Source organism: Muscardinus avellanarius, assembly GCF_963383645.1.
Source record: "Muscardinus avellanarius genome assembly, chromosome: 21".
NCBI classification, from domain to species: Eukaryota; Metazoa; Chordata; class Mammalia; order Rodentia; family Gliridae; genus Muscardinus; species Muscardinus avellanarius.
The window spans coordinates 1,567,946-1,590,479 of record NC_137807.1 but is presented as its reverse complement, the minus strand read 5'-3'; the positions used below and the strand labels follow the sequence as shown (position 1 = coordinate 1,590,479).

Genomic DNA, 22,534 nt, shown 5'->3' with positions numbered 1-22,534 from the left:
GGACCAGGGGGGCATGTGGCATCTCATTTAAAACCGCTGCTGAGCCGGGCGAGGTGGCGCACACTCGTCATCCCAGTGCTCGGGAGGCTGAGACAGGAGGATCACAGGTTAGCCAGCCTCAGCTACTTAGTGAGGCCCTCCCAACTTAGGCCATTTCAAAATAAAGAACGAAAGCTGGGTGTGGAGGTGCATGCTTGTAGTATCAGCATTTGGGAGGCTGAAACAGAAAGACTGCGGTTCAAGGACAGCCTCAGCTACTGAGCAAGGCTTTGTAGCTCAGTGAGACCTTGTTTCAAAATAAAGATTAAGTGTGCATGCATGCTTCTGCCTTCTTGGACCCCATCGAGAGGCCTAAGTGCACCAATAAAAATTTTCTTTTAAATAAAGAATTAAAAAGGGGGTTGGGGTGTAGCTCGGAGATAGAATGCCCCTGCAGTCCTTCCCCACTACTGTAAAAAAAAAAAAAAAAAAAAAAAAAAAATGTGGTGCTGGGCGTGGTAGCAACTCTTATAATCCCAGTACTTGAGAGGCTGAGACAGAATCTCCAGTTCGTGGCCAGCCTTAGCTACTGAGTGAGCCCCTCTGCAACTTAGTGAGACCCTGCTTCAAAATAAAGAATAAAAAAATATGTAGGGCTTGGGGTGTAGCTTGGAGGTTGAGTGCCCCTGGGTTTAATCCCTAGTACTGCAAAAATAAATTAAAAAAAAAAACACCCACTGGAACACAGGTGCCCTGCCTTCTCCCACGGGTGTCTCCTCCCACACCCTACCCACAACCCCACGCACCACACGAGTGGACCGTACTGAGAGGCAGAGCCGACGTGGTGGGGAGTGGCCCCGAAGGGCCAGGGCCAGCGCCCGGATGGACACGGGCACTCAGCCAGGCAGCAGCGAGCACCCATGGGGCTGGTTTCCAGCCCAGCTGGTGAGCCTGACCCCACCTGCCGCTGCGGGTGGGCTCGGCCTCCTTCCCACCCTCGGCGGGCTCCGGCTCTCTCCACCTCTCCAAGCCTAGAGAGCAGGCGGCCTTGCTGCAGAGCACGTGCAAGCCCAGCCCGGGCTCGCCCAGAGAGCAGAGCACCTGCCGGGACGCCGCTAGCCACCACGGCCTGAGACTGCGCGGCCGGAGGAAAGATACAATCCAGAACTTCCAGTTCCGCAGGGTCCGGCTCTTCACGTACTCCTCGAACATGTCTCTCATGTGATCGAACTGGCGCCGGGCGACGGGGACGCCCGTGGCAGGGAGCAGCTGCTGGCAGGAGCTGAAACGACAGGGCAACGGGCACTGGGCGTGGGGCGGGAGGCGGCCGAGGCCGCAGCCGGGCTCCAGCGGCGGCGCCACCAGGCCTGCTCCCGGGAAGCCTCACATGATGGCGGCGTTGAGTTCCTCGATCTCGTCCCGCAGCCGCCGGGCCTCCTCCTGCATCTGGCCCCGCTCCTGCTGCAGCTTGGTGATGTACTCCACCGTCTTCTGCAGCGTGATGGCATGGCTGGTCTGCGGGGGCAGGTGGCTCAGAGGCGGCGGCGGGGCGCCCCCCCCCCCCGGGGCAGGGCACGCACCAGCTTGGTGTTGTTGGAGATCAGGCTGTTGAGGGTGTCAAAGCCCATCTTGATGTTGAAGCGCCTCTTCTGCTCGGCTGAGATGTGTTTCATCTGCCGGTTCTGCTGGAGAACGGGCCTGTCAGGAAGACAGCCACAGGCCGGCGCCACGGCCTTCCTCTCCGCTGACCCCGCCGAGTGGCTGGAGGCCAGCTGGGGCCTGGGTGGTGACGGACGGCCAGAGCTGCCTGAGCCGGCCATGGGGGTCCTGGCTGATGGCTGGCCAGGCCCTTGTCCCCTTGGCGGGGCAGGCCGACCCCTGTGCTTTCCTGGTGCTGTGCTGCCATGGCTCCTGCCAAGGTGGTGCCCCTCCCTCCAGAGGCGGGCCGCCACGGCTTCCCTGGTGGTGCCCCCCACCCCACCAAGGCGTCAAGACCCAGAGGGGCGGCCTACCTTCAATGCAGCCACGTTTTTGGGGTCTGCAGGTTTCCCTGAGCAGTTGTTCTGGGGAGACTGCGGGCTGGGGCTCTGCTCTGACGCACACGGGGAGGCCTGGCCCGAGCTGGGGCAGTCTCGACCTGTAAAAGCAGAGGCTGCGCTCAGGGCACCGGACGGGAGGCTGCTCATCATCTTACACCATAGGCTGGGGCTTCTCTTGACCGGCCACAGCCACCCGGCAAAGATGAAGTGCCCCTGTGGCCAGCGTCCCTGCGGCCAGCGTCCCTGCGGCCAGCGGCACCGTGGCCGGGAGGCCCGGGCGCCAGGCGCTGCGGGGCCTCCGAATGGGCCACACCCTGGGCCAAGCCTTCTCGGCATCCCTGTGCTGGGCCTCCGGCCCCAGGCTGGCTCACTTGGTCTGTTTCATGGCCTCAGACAGGCTTGTCAGGCCTCGCCTTCCCTGTGTGGCTCTGGGACGTGACCCCATCTCTTCCCTGCAACGCTTCAACTGTCCAGACCTCAAGTCCAGTCTTCTAAAGCTGTCCTCAGTGCTCCAAGCCCTCCCTGTCTCCCGAGGAGGAGAGATGACTGATTACACAGTCTAGGAGCAGCCATGCTGTGGTTTTGGCTAAGAAAACGGCTGAGTGAGCGTGGTGTCCCAGCTACTTGGGAGCTGAGGCAGGGGGGTCCCAAGTTCAAGGCCAGCCTCGGCAACTTGGTGAGACCCTGTCTCAGAATGAAATATGGGCTGGGGTGTGGCTCGGGAAGAGCGCCTCTGGCTCAGTCCCTAGGTGGAGGGAGAGGCGGCCCCTCCCATAACACCTGCGGAACCAGCCGCTCTGCCTCCAGCCCACAGCTGCAGGCAGACGTCCACGTGCCCCGCTGGCCCATCAGTGCTCTCCTGACGGTCACTGAACAGAGCCTGCCTGGGACAGGAGTGCCCTGGAAACCACACAGGATGACCGCCAGCCGCCAGGATGAGCTCCGTGGCTGCAGAACGCCGCTACTGCCTTGGGAGGAGGGCGCCTCACCCCCAGAGGGGAACGGCAGCTCCTGGTGAGCAGCGTCCCAGGGCCACCAGCTGCCCACACCAACAGGCCGCTGCCCACACAAGAGGCCGCGGCCCCTGCCCGCCTCCCTGCTGCCGCTCGCTCTACCGTGCGCCCAGCAGGCCCACGCTGGGGGCTGCTGTGGACACTCACTGGGCCCTGCGGCCGGGGCCTGGGGGCCGCCCCCGTGCAGCAGGCCCGGCTCGCCCTTCACCAGGGCGTCTTGCATAGTGCTTGCAGAGAAGAGCCGGGGCACGGGGCTGGGCTGGCTGCCCGCGCTGTGGCCAAGCTCTGTCACCAGGAGGCCGCTGTGGAACTCCGTGACTCCAGGCGCCTGCAGGGGTGGGGAGAGAAAAGCCAGCCCGCTGGCGCCCAGCAGAGCCACCCGCTGCAGGGGCTGAGCAGCCAGCGCAGGCCACGCGGGTGGCACCACGGGGTTTCCCGCCTCCTCACCCCAGCGATGGCGGCAGGCGCGATGACCACGCTGGACTGGGCCACCGTAGAGGCCAGCACCCCTTCTCTCTTCAGAGGGCCTGACGTCATGATCACAGCTCGAGGCTGGCCTGGAAAGGCAGCTGGCGGGAGGAGGAGGAGAGGGTGAGGCCCCGCCCCCTCCCCCCCACCAGGCCCTGCTCCTCACAAGGGCAAGGATCCAGCCACCGGGAACTGGCGCCTGTCTGCAACTTCTCTACAGGGGGGACACACTACAGACCCTGGAGAGAGGCCCAGGACCACGTTTCCCAGCTACGTGCTGCTGACCTTCTATGTGTGTGTGCTGGGTATCTGGGGATGGAACCCAGGGGCAGTCTACCTCTGAGCTACACCCCCAGCCCTTTTTTTGTTTTTTATTTTAAAAAGGCATAAGTTGCGGAGATGAGCCACAAACCTGAAATCCTCCTGTCTCAGCCTCCCAAGTACTGGGCTTACAGACCTAGCTTGAGACTAACTTTTTCTTCTTGTTCTAGCACTGAGGATTGAACTCAGGGGCATTCTATCTCTGAGCTACACTCCCGGCCCTATTTTTTTATTCTTTATTTTGAAATAGGGCCTCACTAAGTTGTGGGTAGCCTCACTGAGTAGCTGAGGCTGTCCGCAAATCCACAATCCTGCCTCAGCCACCAGGTACTGGGATTGTAGGCCTAGTTTGAGATGAACTTTTTTCTTTTGCAGTACTGTAGATTGAACTCAGGGCAATCCAACCTCTGAGCTACACCCCCAACCTTTTATTTTTTAATTCTTTATTTTGAAACAGGGTCTCACTAATTTGCAGAGGGCCTAGTAGCTGAGGCTGGCCATGAACCGGCAACCCTCCTGTCTCAGTCTTCCAAGCACTGGGATTACAAGCGTGCACCATCACGCCCAGCTTGAGACTGACTTTTAAAAAAGACAAACTAGGACCAGGAATGACCATCCACATGGCGCTGGCCACACTGCTCTTGCTTTGGTTAAATGCGTGGGGGGCACACGTTCGACAGCCTCTGGGGCAGGAGCTCCTCTCTGGGGACCCAGCGCTGAGGCAGCACCCCACTTACCAGGGGCCAGGCATGCGTTCTTCAACACCAGGGACACGGGCTCGGGTTTGGGAGCAGGCACGATTTTGGGGGGCTGCTTGGGCCTCCCTCCAGCCAAGGATACAGGTTTGGGGTGTACAAAAGTTAAGCGTGGCTGGGGAGGCGCCACGGCTGGGGGCCGGGGGACAGGCGAGAGCGCCAGGCCGCAGGGAGAGCTGCGGGGCGAGCGCTGGGGGGCGGCGAGCACGAGGCCCTGGCCCTGGCTGAGGTTGGTGGCGGAGGCCGTGTGGGTGGTGGTGGCGGAGGCCGTGTGGGTGATGACCGCGGGCGATTTGCTGACCTTCGCAAACTTCTGCGGCTGCAGGAAGGCAGGTGGGGTCGGGGGGCTCAGTGCAGTGATGGGTGGGGGTGCCAGGGGCAAGGCAGGGGGGCTGGGGGAAAGCAAGGGCATGGTGAAGACAGGGAGGAAGGGCTGCGGGGCGCTCAGAGGCGGCTCGGGGGAGCCAAAGTCCGTAGGCTGAATAAAGGGGTCCCCGGCCTGGGACGCGCGCTCGCAGCCTGGCCCATCCGGGGGCTCCAGGGAGGGCGCTGCGGGGGGCACGATGAGGCTGTCGGGAAGGCTCACGGTGGGCAGAGCAGTGGTCGTCAGGACGCTCCCCTGGAGAAGAGGAGGGAAGGGGACGCTGGGGTCTTGGGCTGCCTGCCTGCTACGGACAGGGCTGGGCTGAAGCGTGGCTCCCAGCCCACTGAGCGGGAAGTGGATCCGTGTCCCAGGCACCATCCGCTCGTTTCCATCAGGACTGAGTGACAGCACAGAGATGAGACGAAGCCACAGCCTCCATGCGGCAGGCCAGCAGCCGGGGATACCCGCTTTCTAACGTCCAGCCAGGCTCCCCGTGGCCTCTCCCGTTGCAGAGCAGAGGCAGCCTGGGTCCCAGGGCAGCTTCGGGCACCAGCGTCTTCCCAAGAGGAGACGCTGCCAGGAATCGGCCGTGAGGAGAGCCCTCACTGAGCCGAGGAAGGCGCCTGCGCCCAGCTCCGGGACTGCCGGGCGGGGTGGGGAGAACGCGAAGTGGCTTCTGTTTGTGCGCCGCCACTTCCTACTCTGCTTCCACTGCTCAGGACCGAGCTGGAGTACACGGGCCACTCGGGCCTCAAGGGAGCCCTTCGTGGGGACTCAAGGTGCTTTCAAGGACCGTGCGTGACCTCTCTATATACTGCGTCACGCCGGCACTCTGCTCGTGACGGCGGCCGCGTCACTAGCCTGGCTCTGGCCCGCTGTCCGCGCGCTCCCGCGGCCTCCTCTACCTGAGCAGGCGGGCTGCTGGGGTCCGGTACAGGGGCTGAGGCAGGTAGAGGCAGCACGGGACCAAAAATAGAGCGGCTGGAGGAGAAGAGATCTGCAAAAGAACAGGAGGGCTCTGTGTGCCCACCGTGCCCGGGACCGAGACCCAAGCAACAGCAGCCCCGAACCCCAGCGTGCCGGTCACCGTTGCCAGAGGGCGCGGGCCGCAGGGCTAACTTGTTCACGGGCAGAGGCATCAGGTGGGGCAGCACCTGCCGGCTCTGACCGCTCCCAGGGCTGGGCATCAGGAGCCCAGCACCTGAGCCAACCTAGGAACCTGGCCGGGAGGTGGCGAGTCACCCGCGCCCTCTGCTGCCTAGAGCGGGAACTGCTCGGTCACGGCCACCCCGAGGCCCGACTGGCTAAAAAGCCTTCTGAGAATGCTTCTGAGAAGGCCCCAGGAAAATGCCCCAGGCTTCGCAGTTACTTAAAAAAAAAAGTCTTCCCTGTGCCCATTTGGCCCTTCTCCCTCTGGAAGGGAAGCACTCAGGCTCTGTGCGGGCAGAGGAAGATGCAGGCGCCTCGCCCCTGGCCCTCACCCTGGAACGGCTCAAAGGTGTCCATGAAGTCCAGGTTGGGCTGCAAAGGAATCAGCCCGGGCTGGATCATGTCAGCATTCCCCAGGTGTGCTGCAAGAGTCAGAGGAGAGGGGTTACTCTGGCTTCTCGGACAGGTGGCAGGAACACAGGGAAGGCCTGAGCGTGGCCTGGCCCTGCTCACATCCCGGTCCAAGGCCAAGGCGGGCAGCTGGCTGCACCGCCCCATGCTCGGGTCACGCAGCCTCCACCCTCGGACGCAGGGAAGCGAGTGCTACTCTTTATTGGAAACGGTCTCAGTAAGCTGTGGAGGGTCCTCGCTAAGTAGCTGAGGCTGGTGGCCAGCCTGGCTCGCCCATCTCAGCCCCCCAAGTGCTGGGATGACAAGCGTGCGCCGCCATGCCCGGTTAGGAAAGTGAGTTTATACACAGATAAGCAGGCTGTGAGTGGCCGAGGCCATACAGGCGCCAACCCTCCCGAGTCTGGGCTGGCCGGGCTTCCTCCCGGGGTGCTGGAGGCTGAGGCCTCGGGTGGGACCTTAGCCTCGTGGCCCTGGCACCCAGCCCAGCGTGCCGCCCTCCTGTGCGCGGCCCCAGGTGCATGGCAGCCAGCTTCGCCTCCCCTCCGTGGCCAGCTGGCGGGGACGGAGTGGGCTCACCTATTTCCCGCGGGTTGGGCCAGGCCACCGGCTGGTGTGAGGACAGCGTGGAGAAGAGGGTGTCACTGAATTCCGACATGAGCATGTCCGTGTCCAGCAGCGGGTCCTCCTCCATGGGCACTGGGGTCTTCCAGCCGTCCCCCTGCTTGTGCCAATACAGCACATCATCGTCCTGCGCCAGCAGAGGAGGGACACTCAGGGTGCGGGCACGGCGCGGGGTGCCCACCGCCTCTGCCGCGGGCAGGGCCGCCACTCACCTGGGCCAGGCTGGAGAGGTCCTCATCCTTGTGCTGTTGTAGCTGTGGACAGCGACAGCGGGCGCGGCTCACTGGGTGCCCAGGCTCGCCCCCGGGGGCAGGTGGGGAAGGGCTGCCCGCTGCCCTCCCCAAATGTGGTCAAGGAGGTCCCACTCCGGGAAGCTGGACGCACGGCCTGTTCGCAGCTGGGCCACGGGGCGGCGGCTCTCCTTCTCAGGTCCAGCCCGGTGCTCTGGACCCCCACCCCAACATGCTCTGGGGCCCCCAGGCCGATACCCTCTTCTTGAAGTAGGTTCTCCACTTGTGATATTCCCGGATCACAAACTCGATGCGGCTTTTCCAGTACTTCCCCTCTGTCGTGACGGCCTGTGGCAGGGGCCGGGTGAAAAGACGCGTCTTGAGGGGGCGCAGACGCGCACGCCGGTCATCCCAGAGTGGGAGGCTGGGATGGGAGGAGCAGGGCTCGCGGCCAGCCTCAGCTTCTGTGAGGCCATCTGAAACTCAGTGAGACCCTGTTTCAAACACACACATCACCTCTGGCCGGCGGTGCTCGTCCACGTCGACAGAGCCGTCCAGGGGGGTGACAAAGTGGCACACGGGATTCTTGCGCTTCTCCAGATCTGGGTGGAGAGGAGACGCAGTCACTGCGCCAGGACCCGAGGAGGCCTGCCGGCCTCACCCTCCCTGCGGTGAGACCTTCGCCGGCGCTCTTCCCATCCTCCCGGGAGGCGTTTCCAGGAAGCAGAGGAGCCCCGGGAAAGCCTGACGGTAGCGTGACAGGAGGGGGCAGCGGCCTAGTTTGGCTCCCACCTCCCACCTCCCACCTCCCACCTCCGCCGCCCGCTGCCCACCGGCACTCACACTGCATGTACCAGGCCCGCCAGATGGCGTTGTTGAGCCGGATCTTGTCCCGCCACTGCAGCTTCAGGCCCTTGAAGCTCTTCCACTTCGGAGACACCAGCTTCCCACTGAAAGCCAGCGGGCAGAGTCAGGGCCCGCACCCAGCCACAGCACCTCGCCCGAGCAGGGTCAGGGCCCTGCACCCTGCCACAGCACCTCGCCCTGCACCCCGGCCACGGCACCTCGCCCTGCACCCTGCCACAGCACCACGCCCTGCACCCTGCCACAGCACCTCGCCCTGCACCCTGCCACAGCACCACGCCCTGCACCCTGCCACAGCACCACGCCCTGCACCCTGCCACAGCACCTCGCCCTGCACCCTGCCACAGCACCACGCCCTGCACCCTGCCACAGCACCTCGCCCTGCACCCTGCCACAGTACCTCGCCCTGCACCCGGCCACGGCACCTCCCCCTGCACCCTGCCACAGCACCACGCCCTGCACCCCGGCCACAGCACCTCGCCTTGCACCCCAGCCACGGTACCTCGCCCTGCACCCGGCCACGGCACCTCGCCCTGCACCCCGGCCACAGCACCTCGCCCTGCACCCTGGCCACGGCACCTCGCCCTGCACCCTGCCACAGCACCACGCCCTGCACCCTGCCACAGCACCTCGCCCTGCACCCCGGCCACAGCACCTCACCTGAGCAGAGTCAGGGCCCGCACCCAACCACAGCACCTCGCCTGAGCAGAGTCAGGGGCCCTGCACCCCGGCCACAGCACCTCGCCCGAGCAGAGTCAGGGGCCCTGCACCCTGGCCACAGCACCTCACCTGCCTTCCCAGGGTGCATGGGCTGGGAGCAGGGCCACAGCAGCCGAGGTGGCGGAGGGGAGGACCGAGTGCCATGCAGCGGAGCCCGTGTGGGATGCGCTGTATCTGGGCTACTTTTGCCTATCTTTATTTTTTTTAATTTATTTTATTGGTGCATTGTAATCATACATCACATTGGAATATAAGACTTGAGAGGATATACAAGCACACATCATCCAATTAGCCCTCATCCAGTCCCCATCCCATTCCCTCCCCCTCCCTCGATCCCATGCTGGTTTGGTGATTAACTTTGATACATATGTTTATGCACCTCCTGCGTTTTAAAGAGGCTCCATCCTCCCCTATTCCATACCCTCTGATTGGTCACCTTAGTTGCTTCACTATAGGGCCCTTTCTATAGCTCGACCACTTCCTGTTGCCCCTTTGCTCTTAGTTATTGCTGATTAGGGGAAGCATCTGGTTTTAATTTTCTGCGATATTTCTCTGTGCATGCCGCATTGCAAATACCGATCCCACTCTTGACGGCCCCAGTTGTGGCCTGGCTACCCGGTGGACTGATCAGACCTCGCTGGCTCAAGCAGCAGCCTTGCCTCATGTGAGGCCCCGGTTCTGGCCTCGCTGGCCCCGACACTGGCCTAACCCCTCAGCTGGCTCCAATCCCAGCCTCAGAGGCCCCAGCACCGGCCTTGCCTTACGGCAGGCTCCTATGTTAGCTGATGGCCCCGGCATCGGCCTAACCCCTCGGCAGGCTCCGATCCAGGCCTTGGAGGCCTCAGTAGCAGCCTTGCCTCACGGAAGGCTCCGATGCCGGCCAGTGGCCCCGGCACTGGCCTAACCCCTCAGAAGGCTCTGATCCCGGCCTCGGAGGCCCCAGCATCGGCCTTCCTTGCGGCAGGATCTGATCCTGGCCTCGCTGGCCCCAGCACCGGCCTAACCCCTCCGCAGGCTCCGATCCCGGCCTCGGAGGCCTCAATAATGGCCTTGCCTCACGGAAGGCTCCGATGCCGGCCGTTGGCCCCAGCACTGGCCTAACCCCTCGGCAGGCTCTGATCCCGGCCTCGGAGGCCCCAGCACTGGCCTTGCCTCACAGCAGGCTCCGATCCCGACCACGCTGGCCCCGGCACCGGCCTAACCCCTCGGCAGTTTTGCCTATCTTTAAAACCTTCCCTGTTTCAAACCATAAAATTGGAGCCGGGCGTGGTGGCACATGCTTATAATTCCAGCACTCAGGAGGCTGAGACAGGAGGATTGTGGTTCATGGCCAGCCTCAGCTACTTAGTGAGGACCTCCACACTCAGTGAGACCCTGTTTCAAAATAAAGAATAATAATGCCAGGCGTGGTGGTGCACGCTTGTCATCCCCGCGCTTGGGAGGTGGAGACAGGAGGATCGCACAGGTTTGAAGCCAGCCGTGCTGGTTTAAGAGACCCTGTTTCCAAATAAAAACATAAAAATAGGTCTGGGAGTGTGGCCTGGAGGTAGGAGGATTTCTAGGAACCCCAGAACCACCAAATAATAATAATAATAATAATAATAATAATAATAATAATAATAATAAAAATTGGGCTGGGGGTGTAGCCCGGAGGTAGTACTGCAAAAAAAAAAAAAAAAAATCTTTTATAAAGCCGGGCCCAGTGGCACACACTTGTAATCCCAGCATTTGGGAGAATAAGACAGGAGGATCACAGACAGCCTCAGCTACTTAGTGAAGCCCTTTGCAGCTCAGTGAGACCCTGTTTCAAAATAAAAAATAAAAAGGCTAAGGGTATAGCTCAGAGGTAGACTGCCCCTGGGTTCCACCCTCACTACCACAAAAATAAGTAAAAAATAAGGTCCTTGACAACTAGAGACGGTGCTGACAGCCCAGGCACAAACATCCTCCTGACTTGTTTGTGTGTTGGAACGGTGCTGGGGCCGGGGGGCTACCTCAGAGCTATACCCCCAGCCTGTTTTAAATTATGAGATAGAGCCTCACTATGCTAACACACTAGCCTCAAACCTGCGAGCCTCCTGTCCCAGCCTCCCAGGGCCGGGGTGTCCGGTGTGTGCTGGCCCATTCTGCCTTCCAGAAGCCGCGCGGCACCTCCTCTGGCCGGCCTGGCCGCTGCCGGTGGTCGGCTTCTGGGTCGGTACTCAGGTGCCACCACACACGGCGTTTGCTTCTTATTTTGAAACAGGGTGTTGTGAAGTTGTTGAGTCCCTTCACTTAGGCGAGGCGAGAGTGGGGAGAGAGAACTAACCTCTCGGGCTAGGAGCCTCGCCTGACAGGGCTCCATCCTTCAGCCAGTTTCGGAGGAGTATGCAATAAGCAGGATTTCAGGAGTCCAGCCTTGGCCCAGGCGCCTGTAACTGCCCCGTGGCCAGCAGGTGGCGCTCCGCACTCACAGAGCGGCCAGTCCACACGCAAAGGCAGGCCCTAACCCTCCACAGACGAGCCAAGTTCCCCAGCCGCCGTCTGTGCTGTGCCGCACGGGACAGCGCCTTCAGCTAGGAGCCGGGGAGCTCTCTAGGCCGCAGGGCTGACTGGCTCCCTGCTGCGAGTCGCTAAGGCGCTCTGCTCTGTCCATCGAAGGAGGAATAGAAGACGCCCCGTGCAGACGGCCACAAGGACCCCAAGTCTAGGTCCCCATGAAACTAGGGCTGCTTTTAAAGGTTTCCTAAGCCGAGTGTGGTGGCACACACTTGTAATCTCAATTGTGAGACCCTGTTTCCAAATACAATTAAAAAATAGTGCTGGGGTATGTAGCTCAGAGGTAGAATGCCTCTGAGTGCAATCCCCAGTGCCGCTCCAACAGACACGATAGACAGATAGACGGATGGACAGATGGATGGATGACAGCGCTAGCTGGAGGTGTAGCTCAGTGGTAGAATGCCCCTGGGTTCAATCTCCAGAGCAAAACCTAAAAAGGCTCTGCTTTTTAAAAAGGGAGCTGCAGCAGGCAGGAGCAGACACAGCTGTGTTTCCAGCCCACGAAGACAACAGTCTTGGGCTTGAGCTGAATTAGTAGTTATAAGAATTTCTCCCTTGCCGGGCGTGGTGGCGCACTCTTGTAATTCCTGCGCTTGGGAGGCAGAGGCAGGAGGATCGAGGCCAGCCGCGCTGGTTTAAGAGAGAGACCCTGTTTCAAAAATACAGAAAATAGGTCTGGGAGTGTAGCCCAGAGGTAGAAGGGCTTCCAGGAACCCCAGTATCACCAAAAAAAAAAAAAAAAAAAGAATTTCTCCAAACCCAAATGAGACTGGCAATTTATTTTATTTATTTATTTATTTTGCAGTAGTGGGGATGGAAGCCAGGGGCATTCTACCTCCGAGCTACACCCCCAGCTCTATTTTACTTATTTTGAGACAAGGTATCACTAAGTCGTAGAGAGCCTCACTAAGTAGTTGAGGTTGGTCGGGAACCTGTGACCCTCCTGCCTCGGCCTCCCGAGTGCTGGCATCACAGCGCACACCACCACGCACACCACCACGCCCGGCTCGAGGCCAGCAAGTTTTGGAGAGGAATGTCAAGTCGCGTTGGGAACAAATGAGCCAGGCACCTAACTGTAGACAAATGGTGAGCGCTTCGCGAGAGCGGCCTCCGTCCCCGCCACGACTGCCCTTCCTAGAAGGCAGGTCCACGACACCCAACAGGAAGCTCACAGCACCACAAAGGTCCCTCTCAGAACTGCTGGGTGCAGCTGGCAAACCCTGGATTCTACCAAGTCTGCCAAGGAACGGGAGGAAACTAGAACTGCAAGCTTTGCGCAGACTGAGCCCGACGATGAGGGCAACAGGAGGCAGCCGCGCGCAGGCGAGGCGGGCAGCGTGGGGCTCTGCCGCCCCCGGAGGTCAGATCCCGAGTCCAGGTCAAACCTTCCCTCCAAAAGGTAGCAGGCAAGCTGGGCGTGGTGGTGCAAAGCTGAGACAGAAGGATCTGGGTCTGAGGGCAGCCTCCGCCTCTTAGGCCCTTGGCAACTCAGTGAGACCCTGTTTCAAAATAAATAAAATAGGGCTGAGGGTGTAGCTCAGAGGTAGAATGCCTGAAAAAAAAAAAGGAAGTGGGCAGAGTGCCCGCAGAGGGCAAGGCCGTCTGCCATTCTCTTTCTGCTCTGGGCGCCCTTCCCTGCGGTTCCTGGGCTTTCTGAAGGACACCGATTCCAAAGCACCCAGCCCTGCGGGCGGGCGGGCCACTAGTGAGTGGACAAGACCCGGGCGGGCTGTTCTCTCTCTTCTCTGGGGGGAGGCGGTCAGCCTGGGGTTGACTCCTGAGCTCCAACCCCAGTGTGGTCAACAATAAGATAACGGTAATATGCGGCCATCATCTGCTGACTCCAGCAGGGTAAAACACATAGATCATAGAATTGACCATTTGAAAGTACATGATCCCCTGCAATTAAGTAAAACCACAATGTCGTGTAACCACCAGCACCACCTAGTTCCTGAAAGCCGTCGCCCCAAGCAGAGGCCGCGGTCGCCCTGCACCTCCTTCCCAGCCCCGCAGGCGGCTCCTCCAGACACTTCGCAGAGATGCCAGCAGGCGCGAAGGGCTGCGGGTGGCGCCTTCCCGAGCACAGGAGCTGCAAGGCTCGCCTGCGCCGAGCGGCTTCACAACGCTTTCTTGTTATGGCTGAACCCTATCCCACGGTGCAGACAGATCGCACTGCGGATCTGCTGGTCTGCTGGTGGACGTCGGCCGTCTCCACCTTTGGGCCATGGTGGAGAGCGTTACCACAAACCAACGCCTCTGTTTGACTTCCCAACAGTCCTGCGCTCTGGCAGGGGACGGAAGCCTCGTGCCGAGCTGGCGCCCGGGACAGAACCATGGGCAAAACTGGAGGGACGGGCTCAGCGGGCGTCCTGACCCCGATCCCGCGCAGGGAGTGAGCTGCAGCCGCCTGCGCGCGGGCACAAGTGCACAGGGGGCAGCGAACGGCGGCGCTACATGCCAGGAGGCTGGGGACGACCAGATGCTCAGCCAAGGGGACCGCCTGAAACACGCGTGTGCACGTGGCAGCGTCGCTTGGTAACTAAGAACAGGACGTAGGCAGACCGCAAGAGGCGCTGTGGTCTCGAGTGAGAGCCGAGGGACGCGAGGCGAGGCGGGTCCCATCTGCAACTTTGTTTTCCAGGCCGGGGATGGCGCCCAGGGCCCCGCGCAGGCTCAGCTCCTGCTCCGCCCACGAGCTCCAGCTCTAGCACCATCTGTGTTTAATAATAATTTTTTTGATACTAGGAATTGAACCCAGGGCCATTCTACCTTTGAACTGCACTCACAGCCCTATTTCATTTTTATTCTGAAACGGATCTCACTAGGTTGATGAAAGTCCCACTACTTGCTGAGGCTATCCTCAAACCTGCAATCCTCCTGTCTCGGCCTCTGAGTACTGAGATGACAGCGTGTGCCCCCACGCCGGCTCCATCTGTGTTCTTAACAGGTAGGTAGATGCGTTCACAGACACAGGGGGAGGCAGAGACGGCCGCCAGCCCAGGAGGCAGCAAGGCGCGGGGCTGATGGGGAGTGAGCTGCAGAGTTCCGGGATCTGCTGGAAGGAACTTTCACTGTTTACCATTGTGTATTATTTAAGTATATCAGGAACGTTGTATATTTGTATTATTTAAGTATATCAGGAACGTTGTATATTTTTATTATTTAAGTATATCAGGAACATTGTATATTTTTATTATTTAAGTATATCAGGAACGTCGTATATTTGTTTTATTTAAGTATATCAGGAACGTTGTATATTTTTCAAAATAAATATAGAAAAAGACCAGGCACCGTCAAGACCTGATAAAGAGTCTAGTTAATGGGGGAAGGCAGTTAATTACACCAACCGCAAACGTGCCGGTGAGCCCCGCGTGTGGCCCCAGGGAGGGGTGGCGGTGGCTGAGGCCGCCTTTGCTCAGGCGCAGAGGAGCCGCCTGCCCGCCACAGGACTCCAGTTCTTTTTCTTCTGAAGAGCCGTCGGCGTGGGCTCATCCTGGGCTCTGCCGGTCCCCAGGCTGCTGGAGCCGACACTAAGGGTGCGGAAGGACCAGGCTCACTGAGGAGTGGACGTGGGCCGGCAGGAGGGCGCCACGGGCGCGGGCCTGCACCTCGCAGCCCCCCCAAGCAGAGGGCACCGGGGAGGAGGTGCGAAGAGGCTGGGGAGGATGGCCCTGCCCCTCGCCCAAGAGTGGGCACTTCGCCTGTGCTAGGGCCCGTCTCCTGCGGGCCGCCGCCATCTTTGTGTTTTTACTTTCAAAGAAAGTCCTCTGGAGAAGCAGGCTCCGAGGACATGGCTCTGGGACTGTCCTGCTGCAGGGTGGGCAGGAGTGAGGGTGCGGGTGCACAGTGGTGTGTCTGTGCCTTCTGTGTAAGGAACAGGAACAGTGGGCACGGTGGCACCGCCGACCACCCCAGTCCTTGGAGGCTGGGACAGGAGGCCCATGTTCAGGCCCGGCCTTCGCAACCCAGCCAGGCTCTCAGCCACCCAGTGAGGCCCTGTTTCAAAGTTTAAAGAGAGCCGGGCGTGTGGGCGCAGCTTGTCATCCCAGCATCAGGGAGGCTGAAACAGGAGGATCACAGTTCGAGGCCAGTTTCAGCTACTTAGTGAGGTCCTTTGCAACTCAATGAGACCCTGTTTCCAAATAAAGAATAAAAAATAGGGCAGGGGGTGTAGCTCAGAGGTAGAATGGCCCTGGGTTCCACCCCCTGTACTGCAATAAAATAAAATAAAATAAAATAAATCAGGCTGCAGGTGTAGCCCAGAGGTAGAATGCCCCTGATTTCCAACCCCAGTACCGCAAAAAAAAAAAAAAAGGGAGGGAAGGAAGGAAGGAAGGAGAGGTTAAAGAAAGTAAAATAGGGCTGGGGGTGTGGCTCGGAGGTAGAATGCTCCTGGGTTTGATCCCCAGTTCTACACACACACACACACACACACACACACACACACACACACACACACACGAGCTCAGCAGCCCCTGGGGGCAAAGGCAGAGGACAGCAGGCGAGGGGCCCAGCCGGCTGCCCGGCTTCCGGGCTGTGAACCGCAGCGACCCGTGGCCCTGCTTGCCATCGGTGGAGACACTGCTGGGTTCATCCCAAACAAACAGAGACAGTGGCTGGCCCGTGTGGACGAGTCACAGGAGCTGCCCACGCCCACTTTCTGTACGGGAGCCATGGGTTACAGTGGGGGTGGGGCTGGGCCCTGCACAGCAAAGGCAGTCGGTCGCTGCAGCACGCTCCTGGGTTTGGAAGCACCACACCCACAGCCAGACTCAGGCCCGGGTGCCACTCAAAGCCGCGTCCACGTGCGCATCTGTGCTGGGTGTAGCTCAGCAGGAGGGTACACCAAGCATGCACACGCCTTGGAGCCAATCCACACCACCATTTGATTTATTCTCTGCAGTACTGAGGATGGAACCCAGGGGCATTCTACCTTTAAGCTATACCCCCAGCCCTGCTTTCTATTCTTTACTCTGAAACAGGGTCTCACTAAATTGCAGAGAGCCTCACTAAGTAGCTGAGGCTGGCCATAAACCTGCCATCCTCCTTTCTCAGCCTCCCAAGTACTGGGATTACAAGCTTGCGCCACCTAGCACCATTTAAAAAAAAAATTGCCAGGAGGATAAAACTTGAATCTAGAAACCCACATGCTCAATTCCTCCTGACACACTCTGTGTGTGTGTGTGTGTGTGTGTGTGTGTGTGTGTGTGTGTGTGTGTTACTGGGGACTGAACCCAGGGGCATTCTGCCTCTGAACTATACTACCAGTTCTTTCATTTATTTTTGTTTTATGGTACTGGGATTGAACCTCTGAGCTATACCCCCAGACTGGTTTTTTTTACTTGGAAACGGCATCACTAAGTTGTTGAGATCCTTGCTAAGTTGCTGGGCTGGCTTTGAACCTGCGATACTCCTGCCCCAGCCTCCCATGTACTGGGATTATAGGCATGCACCACCACCCCGGTTTTATTTTTTGTTTTGAAACAAGGTCTTGCTAGGTTGCTATGAGCCGGGCTACATTGCTGAGGGTATTTATTTATTTATTTATTTATTTATTTATTTTTTTTTTGGTGGTACTGGAGGTGGAACCCAGAGGCTTTCTACCTCCGGGCTACACTCCCAGACCTTTTTTATATTTTATTTGGAAACAGGGTCTCACTAAGGTGCTGAGAGCCTCACTAAGTAGCTGAGGCTGGCTTCGAACCCGTGCGATCCTCCTGTCTCAGCCTCCCAAGCGCGGGGATGACAAGCGTGCGCCACCACGCCCGCTTCAACACAAAAAATAAAATAGGGCTGGGGATTTAGCGCAGAGGTAGGAAGCTCCTGGTTCGATTCCCAGGACAACAAAACCAGCAAAACCAGCCAAACCCACAGTCGCACCCCGAGCCCAGCGCTGCCCACTTTCTGGGGTCTGCCCTAGCCCCACCTCCCTCAAGAGGCAGCTGCCGCCCTCACCTGGGAGGGCCGGGCCAGGTGCAGGGAGAGTGCTGTGGTGCTCAGGACCACCGCAGCTCCCCCAGTGACGGCCCTCCCTAGCACCTTCGCCTGCCCGCGAGAGACAGATCTTACGTGAGGAATGAAAAGCTCTGCCCAGGCGAGGACTCAGGTGGACACAGGTCCCCTGGCTAGAAAGCCGGCCACGCCGAAGGCTCGGAAGCCTGCGGGCACGCCGGAGCACTGCTAAGCGCCACCCGCCACGGGAAAAGCAAGCTTGGTATCAACGCTGTTCCAGTCGTTTCTGAGGCGCTGCCGCCGCAGCCTACCTAAAAGCCAGGGCAATCTGAAGCTGTCTGCTGCAACTCAGAGGATAAGGTACTCTCCAGGTAGCCAATACCTAAAAATAGGCTGCCAATAGCTTCCCCCTTTTTAGACGAGAGAAAATTCAATTAGCTGCATTCAAATACCTTTCCAGTTACAAGGATTCCAACGTATTTCCCTCCTAGAAAGGAGCTGCGACCCCTAGAGAGGTGAAACTACCCAAAACAGAGTGCCTGGGGGTCACACCAGTCGCTTCCAGAAAAAGAAAGAACAGATGAGCCCTGGTACCCGCCTGACCTGTGCTTGTAGCCAATCTCTGAGGGGCTATTCAACAAAGCAAGCGTGTGTGTGTGTGTGTGTGTGTGTGTGTGTGTGTGTGTGTGTGTGTTCCTGGGGATTAAGTCCAGGGGCATTCTACCTTGAAAGTACATACCCAACCCTTTTTATTTTTTGCTTTGAAACCGTGTCTTGCCAGGTTGCTGAGAGTCCCGCTACATTAGCAAGGCTGTCCTCCAACCCACAATTCTCCCGTCGCAGCCTCCCAAGTACTGGAATCACAGGCGTGTGCCACCTCCGTGCTGAGCAAACCACTTTTTACCCCCTCCTCACATATGGAAATCTCAAGGTCCGTCCTCCCTGGTTACGGGAGCTCCCTCCCTCCCTCCCTCCCTCCCTCCCGCTCCCAGTCTCGTCTCTCCTCATCCAACTCAAAGCCGGCAGGCAGTACGAGATGATGTGAATGGCGTTTATCATGCAGTCCCATTTTAACCTCGGGCCTTTGGATGCAATTAACCTCAAGTTTCCCACCTTGACTGCCAATGCAAATGGGTAAAAAGAGAAAGGCGCGTTCTCCTAGCTGGTGTGAGCCGAACTGTTACTGCTGCTGGGGGCGGGGGTAAATAATGGGATCAGGGCTTCAAAACCAGAGCGCCTAAGGCACAGACTAGTCAGGAGAGAGGAACCAGGCCAGGACGGAGAGGTTGCACGGTTTATTCTTTATTTGGAAACAGGGTCTCACTGAGTTGCGGAGGGCCTCACTAAGTACTGAGGCTGTCCGCGAACCGCGATCCTCCAGTCTCAGCCTCCCGACTGCTGGAATGACAAGCGTGCGCCACCACGCCCGGCTGGCACCGACTTCTAACTGAAACCCTGATGTGCTGCCACAGCTGGCCCTGCAGGAGCTCAGGCTACAAAGATGGGACCAAGCAGGGAGGAGCACCCCACTTTCTGTTCCTAGGACGCCTGGGAGCCATGCGTTGTGCAGGGGAGACAAGAGCAAAACCTGGAGCCAACCACTGACATGGATGCTTATTTTTTACTTCTAGTATTTGTGTGTGTGTGTGTGTGTGTGTGTGTGTGTGTGTGTGTGTGTGTGTGGTGTGTGTGTGTAGTACTGGGGATAGAACCCAGGGGCATTCTAACTCCAAGCTACACCCTTACCCCTATTTCTTATTCTTTATTTTGAAACAGGGTCTAAGTTGTACAGGGTCAGCTGAAGCTGACCGTGAATCTGAGACCGTCTTGCCTCAGCCTTTTAAGTACTGAGATTACAAGCATGAAATCAGAAAGACACCTGGAGAATTACTCTCAGCCAGGCATGGTGGCACGCGCTTGAAATCCCAGAACTTGGGAGGCTGAGACAGGAGGATTGTACGGGTTCGAAGCCAGCCTCCGCCGCTTAGTGAGGCTCTCAGCAACTTAGTGAGACCCTGTTTCCAAATAAAATATAAAATAGGTCTGGGAGTATAGCCCGGAGATGGAAAGCCCCTGGGTTCCATCCCCAGTACACACACACACACACACACACACACACACACACACACACACACACACAGAGAAAGGCTAAAAAGTTTTAATCCCTTAACCTTTTTTATTTTATACCTGGGATGGAGCCCAGGGGCATTCTACCTTTGACCTACACCCCAGACCTATTTTTTATTCTGTATTTTGAAACAAGGGTCCCACCAAGGTGTGCAGGGGTTCACTAAGTAGCTGCCACTGGCCACGAACCTGCAGCCCTCCCACTTCAGCCTCCTAAGTCCCGGGATTACAAGTGTGAGCCACCCGCCTGGCTTTCCTTCAACCTCTCAGAAGGTCTGGGTTCATATGTGTTTTGCTAAATAAAGAGGGAGAGAGAGACACGCCTGAGACTCCATCTTGCAGCCAGACAGGAAGAAGAGTCCTACATGGGCAGGAGGCGAGGCGCCCAGCACCCAGCCAACCTGCAAGGTGCTCCCAGGGCGCTGAGGCTGTGCCTGCCCCGGGCCCACACAGGGAGAGCAGGAAGAGCGAGGCAGAGGGGCCCCGGCGGGCCACCCAGCCGAGGGCAGGTGGAGCAGGGGAGGGGAGCGGAGTCCCCAGCGCAGGAAGGGCCACTGCACGCCAAGCGCTACTGGTCCTGCCCTTCCTCCCTCTCACCTAGCAGCACCAGAGACGGCCCCTGGCTTTGAAGAAAGAGGGGTTCTGATAACAGCACAGAGGGCGGTGGCCCAGGGTCAAAGTCTGTGCCTCGCCACTCTGCCAGGCAGCTGCCAGGCAGAGATTAGAGGTTCAAGGCCAGCCTGGGCTTAGGATTCAGTGAGATCCTATCTCAAAGCAAAAAATAAAAAGGTCTGGGGTGCAGCTCAGTGGTAGAACACCCCTGGGTTCAATCCACAGCAGCACACACACACCCTTGAAGAAAACAGGAGAAAATTTTAGAGGCCTTGGGTTTGGCAAAGATTTCTTAAATAGGACACGAAAAAAGCATGGACAGTAAAAGAAAACATATTCTGTGCCTGTTTCGTATGTTTGATGGGGGGGGGTGCCGAGGATTATTGAGCCCAGTGGCATTCTAGCTCCCTAACCCAATTTTGTGTGTGTGTGTGTGTGTGTGTGTGTGTGTGTGTGTGTTAATGGAGATGGAACCCAGGAGCATTCTACCTCTGCACTACATCCTCAGCCTTATTTTTTCTTTATTTTGAAACAGGGTCTCACTAAGTTGTAGAGGGCTTCACTAAGTAGCTGAGGCTGACTTTGAATCTGAGATCCTCCTGTCTCGGCTTCCCAAGTACTGGGATTACAAATGTGTGCTCCTAACCCCATTTTTAAATCTCTGTTTTGAAACAGGATCTCACTAGGTTGCTAAGAATCTCACTAGCTTGTGAAGGCTGGGCTTGAGCCTGTGAGCCTCCTGCCTTAGCCTCCAAAATTTTGGGATTATAGGCATATGCCTTCCAAAATACTTCTGCTTTTCAAAAGACAACTGAAAATGATGGGACAAGACTACCAGTATGGATACAGAAGAATTACAAGGCACGGTGACAATGCAGAGCCGTCTGGAGGGCTTCAAAAGGACTCTGCCCATTTTCTCCTAGGAAGAGTCTGAATTCCCCACTAAGCCGTGAGCTCGCCGCTCTGTACGGAGGCGAGCGGCAGGGAGGAAGGGGAAGACAGCGGCCGTCCCCTCACAGTAAACATGCAGCACACTCAGCGGCCGGACACACAGCTTGCCCTGCTGACTGGGTTATTTCTTCTGCTTGCCACATCTCAGAAATGAGAATATGTTATAATTTTCTTAAGAGTTTAGTACCTCTGCCCTCTCCCGTGATTTGCAAATCACGTCTACCATACATACAAGTTAATGTGGCTACCGCTTTCAGGGACATAACTGGGTAATCGCAGCTTCAGAGCACTCCGGAGAGGTTCGTAAATACAGCATTCTCTCACAACTCTCTGGAGCTCCGTGCAGCCAGCCACCAATAAGTAAAAGAAAGTCAGAGTGGGTGTAAAGGTCTGTGTGCCTGACTCGGAAGAAAGTCTCTAGACTCAAGTTAATAACTCTTATTTTATACTCAATTTAACAAGTTATGCAGACCAATAGAAAACAGGAGGCCGCAGCCAGGTGCAGGGGCGTGCGCCCGTAATCCCAGAAGTCTGTGGCCAGCCTGGGCAATGAGCGAGCCCTGTCTTCACGTGAATACAGAAAAGCTGGGGTGCGGCTGAGGCAGAAGGCCACGGGGAGGGAAGGAGGGAGGGACTGCCCCGAATAAAAGAGGGCACAACTGAGCCGGGCGTGGTGGCGCACGCTTGTAATCCCCGCGCTTGGGAGGCAGAGACAGGAGGATCGCGCAGGTTCGAAGCCAGCCACGCGCGCTGGCTTAGGAGACCCTGTTTCCAAATAAAAATATAAAAATAAGTCTGGGAGTGTAGCCCAGAGGTAGAAGGGCTTCCAGGAACCCCAGTACCAAAAAAAAAAAAAAAAAAAAAGAGGGGCACAACTGAGCGCAGCAACGCAGGCGGCCCACAGCCTGGAGGACGGCACTGAAGACCTGGAAGGCGAGCCAGGTGTGGTGGCGCACGCTTGTAATCCCAGCGCTTGGGAAGCTGAGACAGGAGCATCAGGGTTTGAGGACACCCTCAGCTACTTAGTTAGACCCTGTTTCAAAATAAAGAATACGCCGGGCGTGGTGGCGCACGCTTGTAATCCCCGCGCTTGGGAGGCGGAGACAGGAGGATCGCGCAGGTTCGAAGCCAGCTGTGCTGGCGTAAGAGACCCTGTTTCAAAAATATAAAATAGGTCTGGGAGTGTAGCCTGGAGGTAGAAGGGCTTCCAGGAACCCCAGTACCACCAAAATAAATAAATAAATAAATAAATAAATAAATAAATAAATAAATAAAGAATAAAGCTAGGTGTGGTGGTGCACACTTATAATCCCAGCACTAGGGAGGCTCAGAAAGGAGGATCGCACAGGTTCAAAGCCAGCCTCAGCTACTTAGTGAGGCTCTCAGCAACTTAGTGAGACCCTGTTTCCAAATAAAGTAT

At 58.1% G+C, this 22,534-nt stretch overlaps 1 protein-coding gene across 4 annotated transcripts in view; it reads right to left on the bottom strand.

Moving 5' to 3' along the window:
* Positions 1-22,534, bottom strand: part of MLXIP (MLX interacting protein) — a gene marked incomplete at both ends in the record, with an annotated part of 40,269 nt that overhangs the window by 1,316 nt on the left and 16,419 nt on the right. Inside the window, 14 exons of one of the 4 annotated variants that reach the window (XM_080717711.1) lie at positions 1,138-1,261; positions 1,367-1,494; positions 1,560-1,661; positions 1,992-2,116; positions 3,134-3,359; positions 3,479-3,600; positions 4,558-5,194; positions 5,845-5,936; positions 6,421-6,510; positions 7,076-7,247; positions 7,333-7,374; positions 7,609-7,698; positions 7,867-7,952; positions 8,194-8,300. In XM_080717711.1, coding sequence (XP_080573837.1) covers positions 1,138-1,261; positions 1,367-1,494; positions 1,560-1,661; positions 1,992-2,116; positions 3,134-3,359; positions 3,479-3,600; positions 4,558-5,194; positions 5,845-5,936; positions 6,421-6,510; positions 7,076-7,247; positions 7,333-7,374; positions 7,609-7,698; positions 7,867-7,952; positions 8,194-8,300 — 2,143 coding nt within the window. Of the gene's footprint in view, positions 1-1,137; positions 1,262-1,366; positions 1,495-1,559; positions 1,665-1,991; positions 2,117-3,133; positions 3,360-3,478; positions 3,601-4,557; positions 5,195-5,844; positions 5,937-6,420; positions 6,511-7,075; positions 7,248-7,332; positions 7,375-7,608; positions 7,699-7,866; positions 7,953-8,193; positions 8,301-22,534 lie in introns of all 4 variants that reach the window. The other 3 variants (XM_080717712.1, XM_080717713.1, XM_080717714.1) reach the window with 3 other exon arrangements.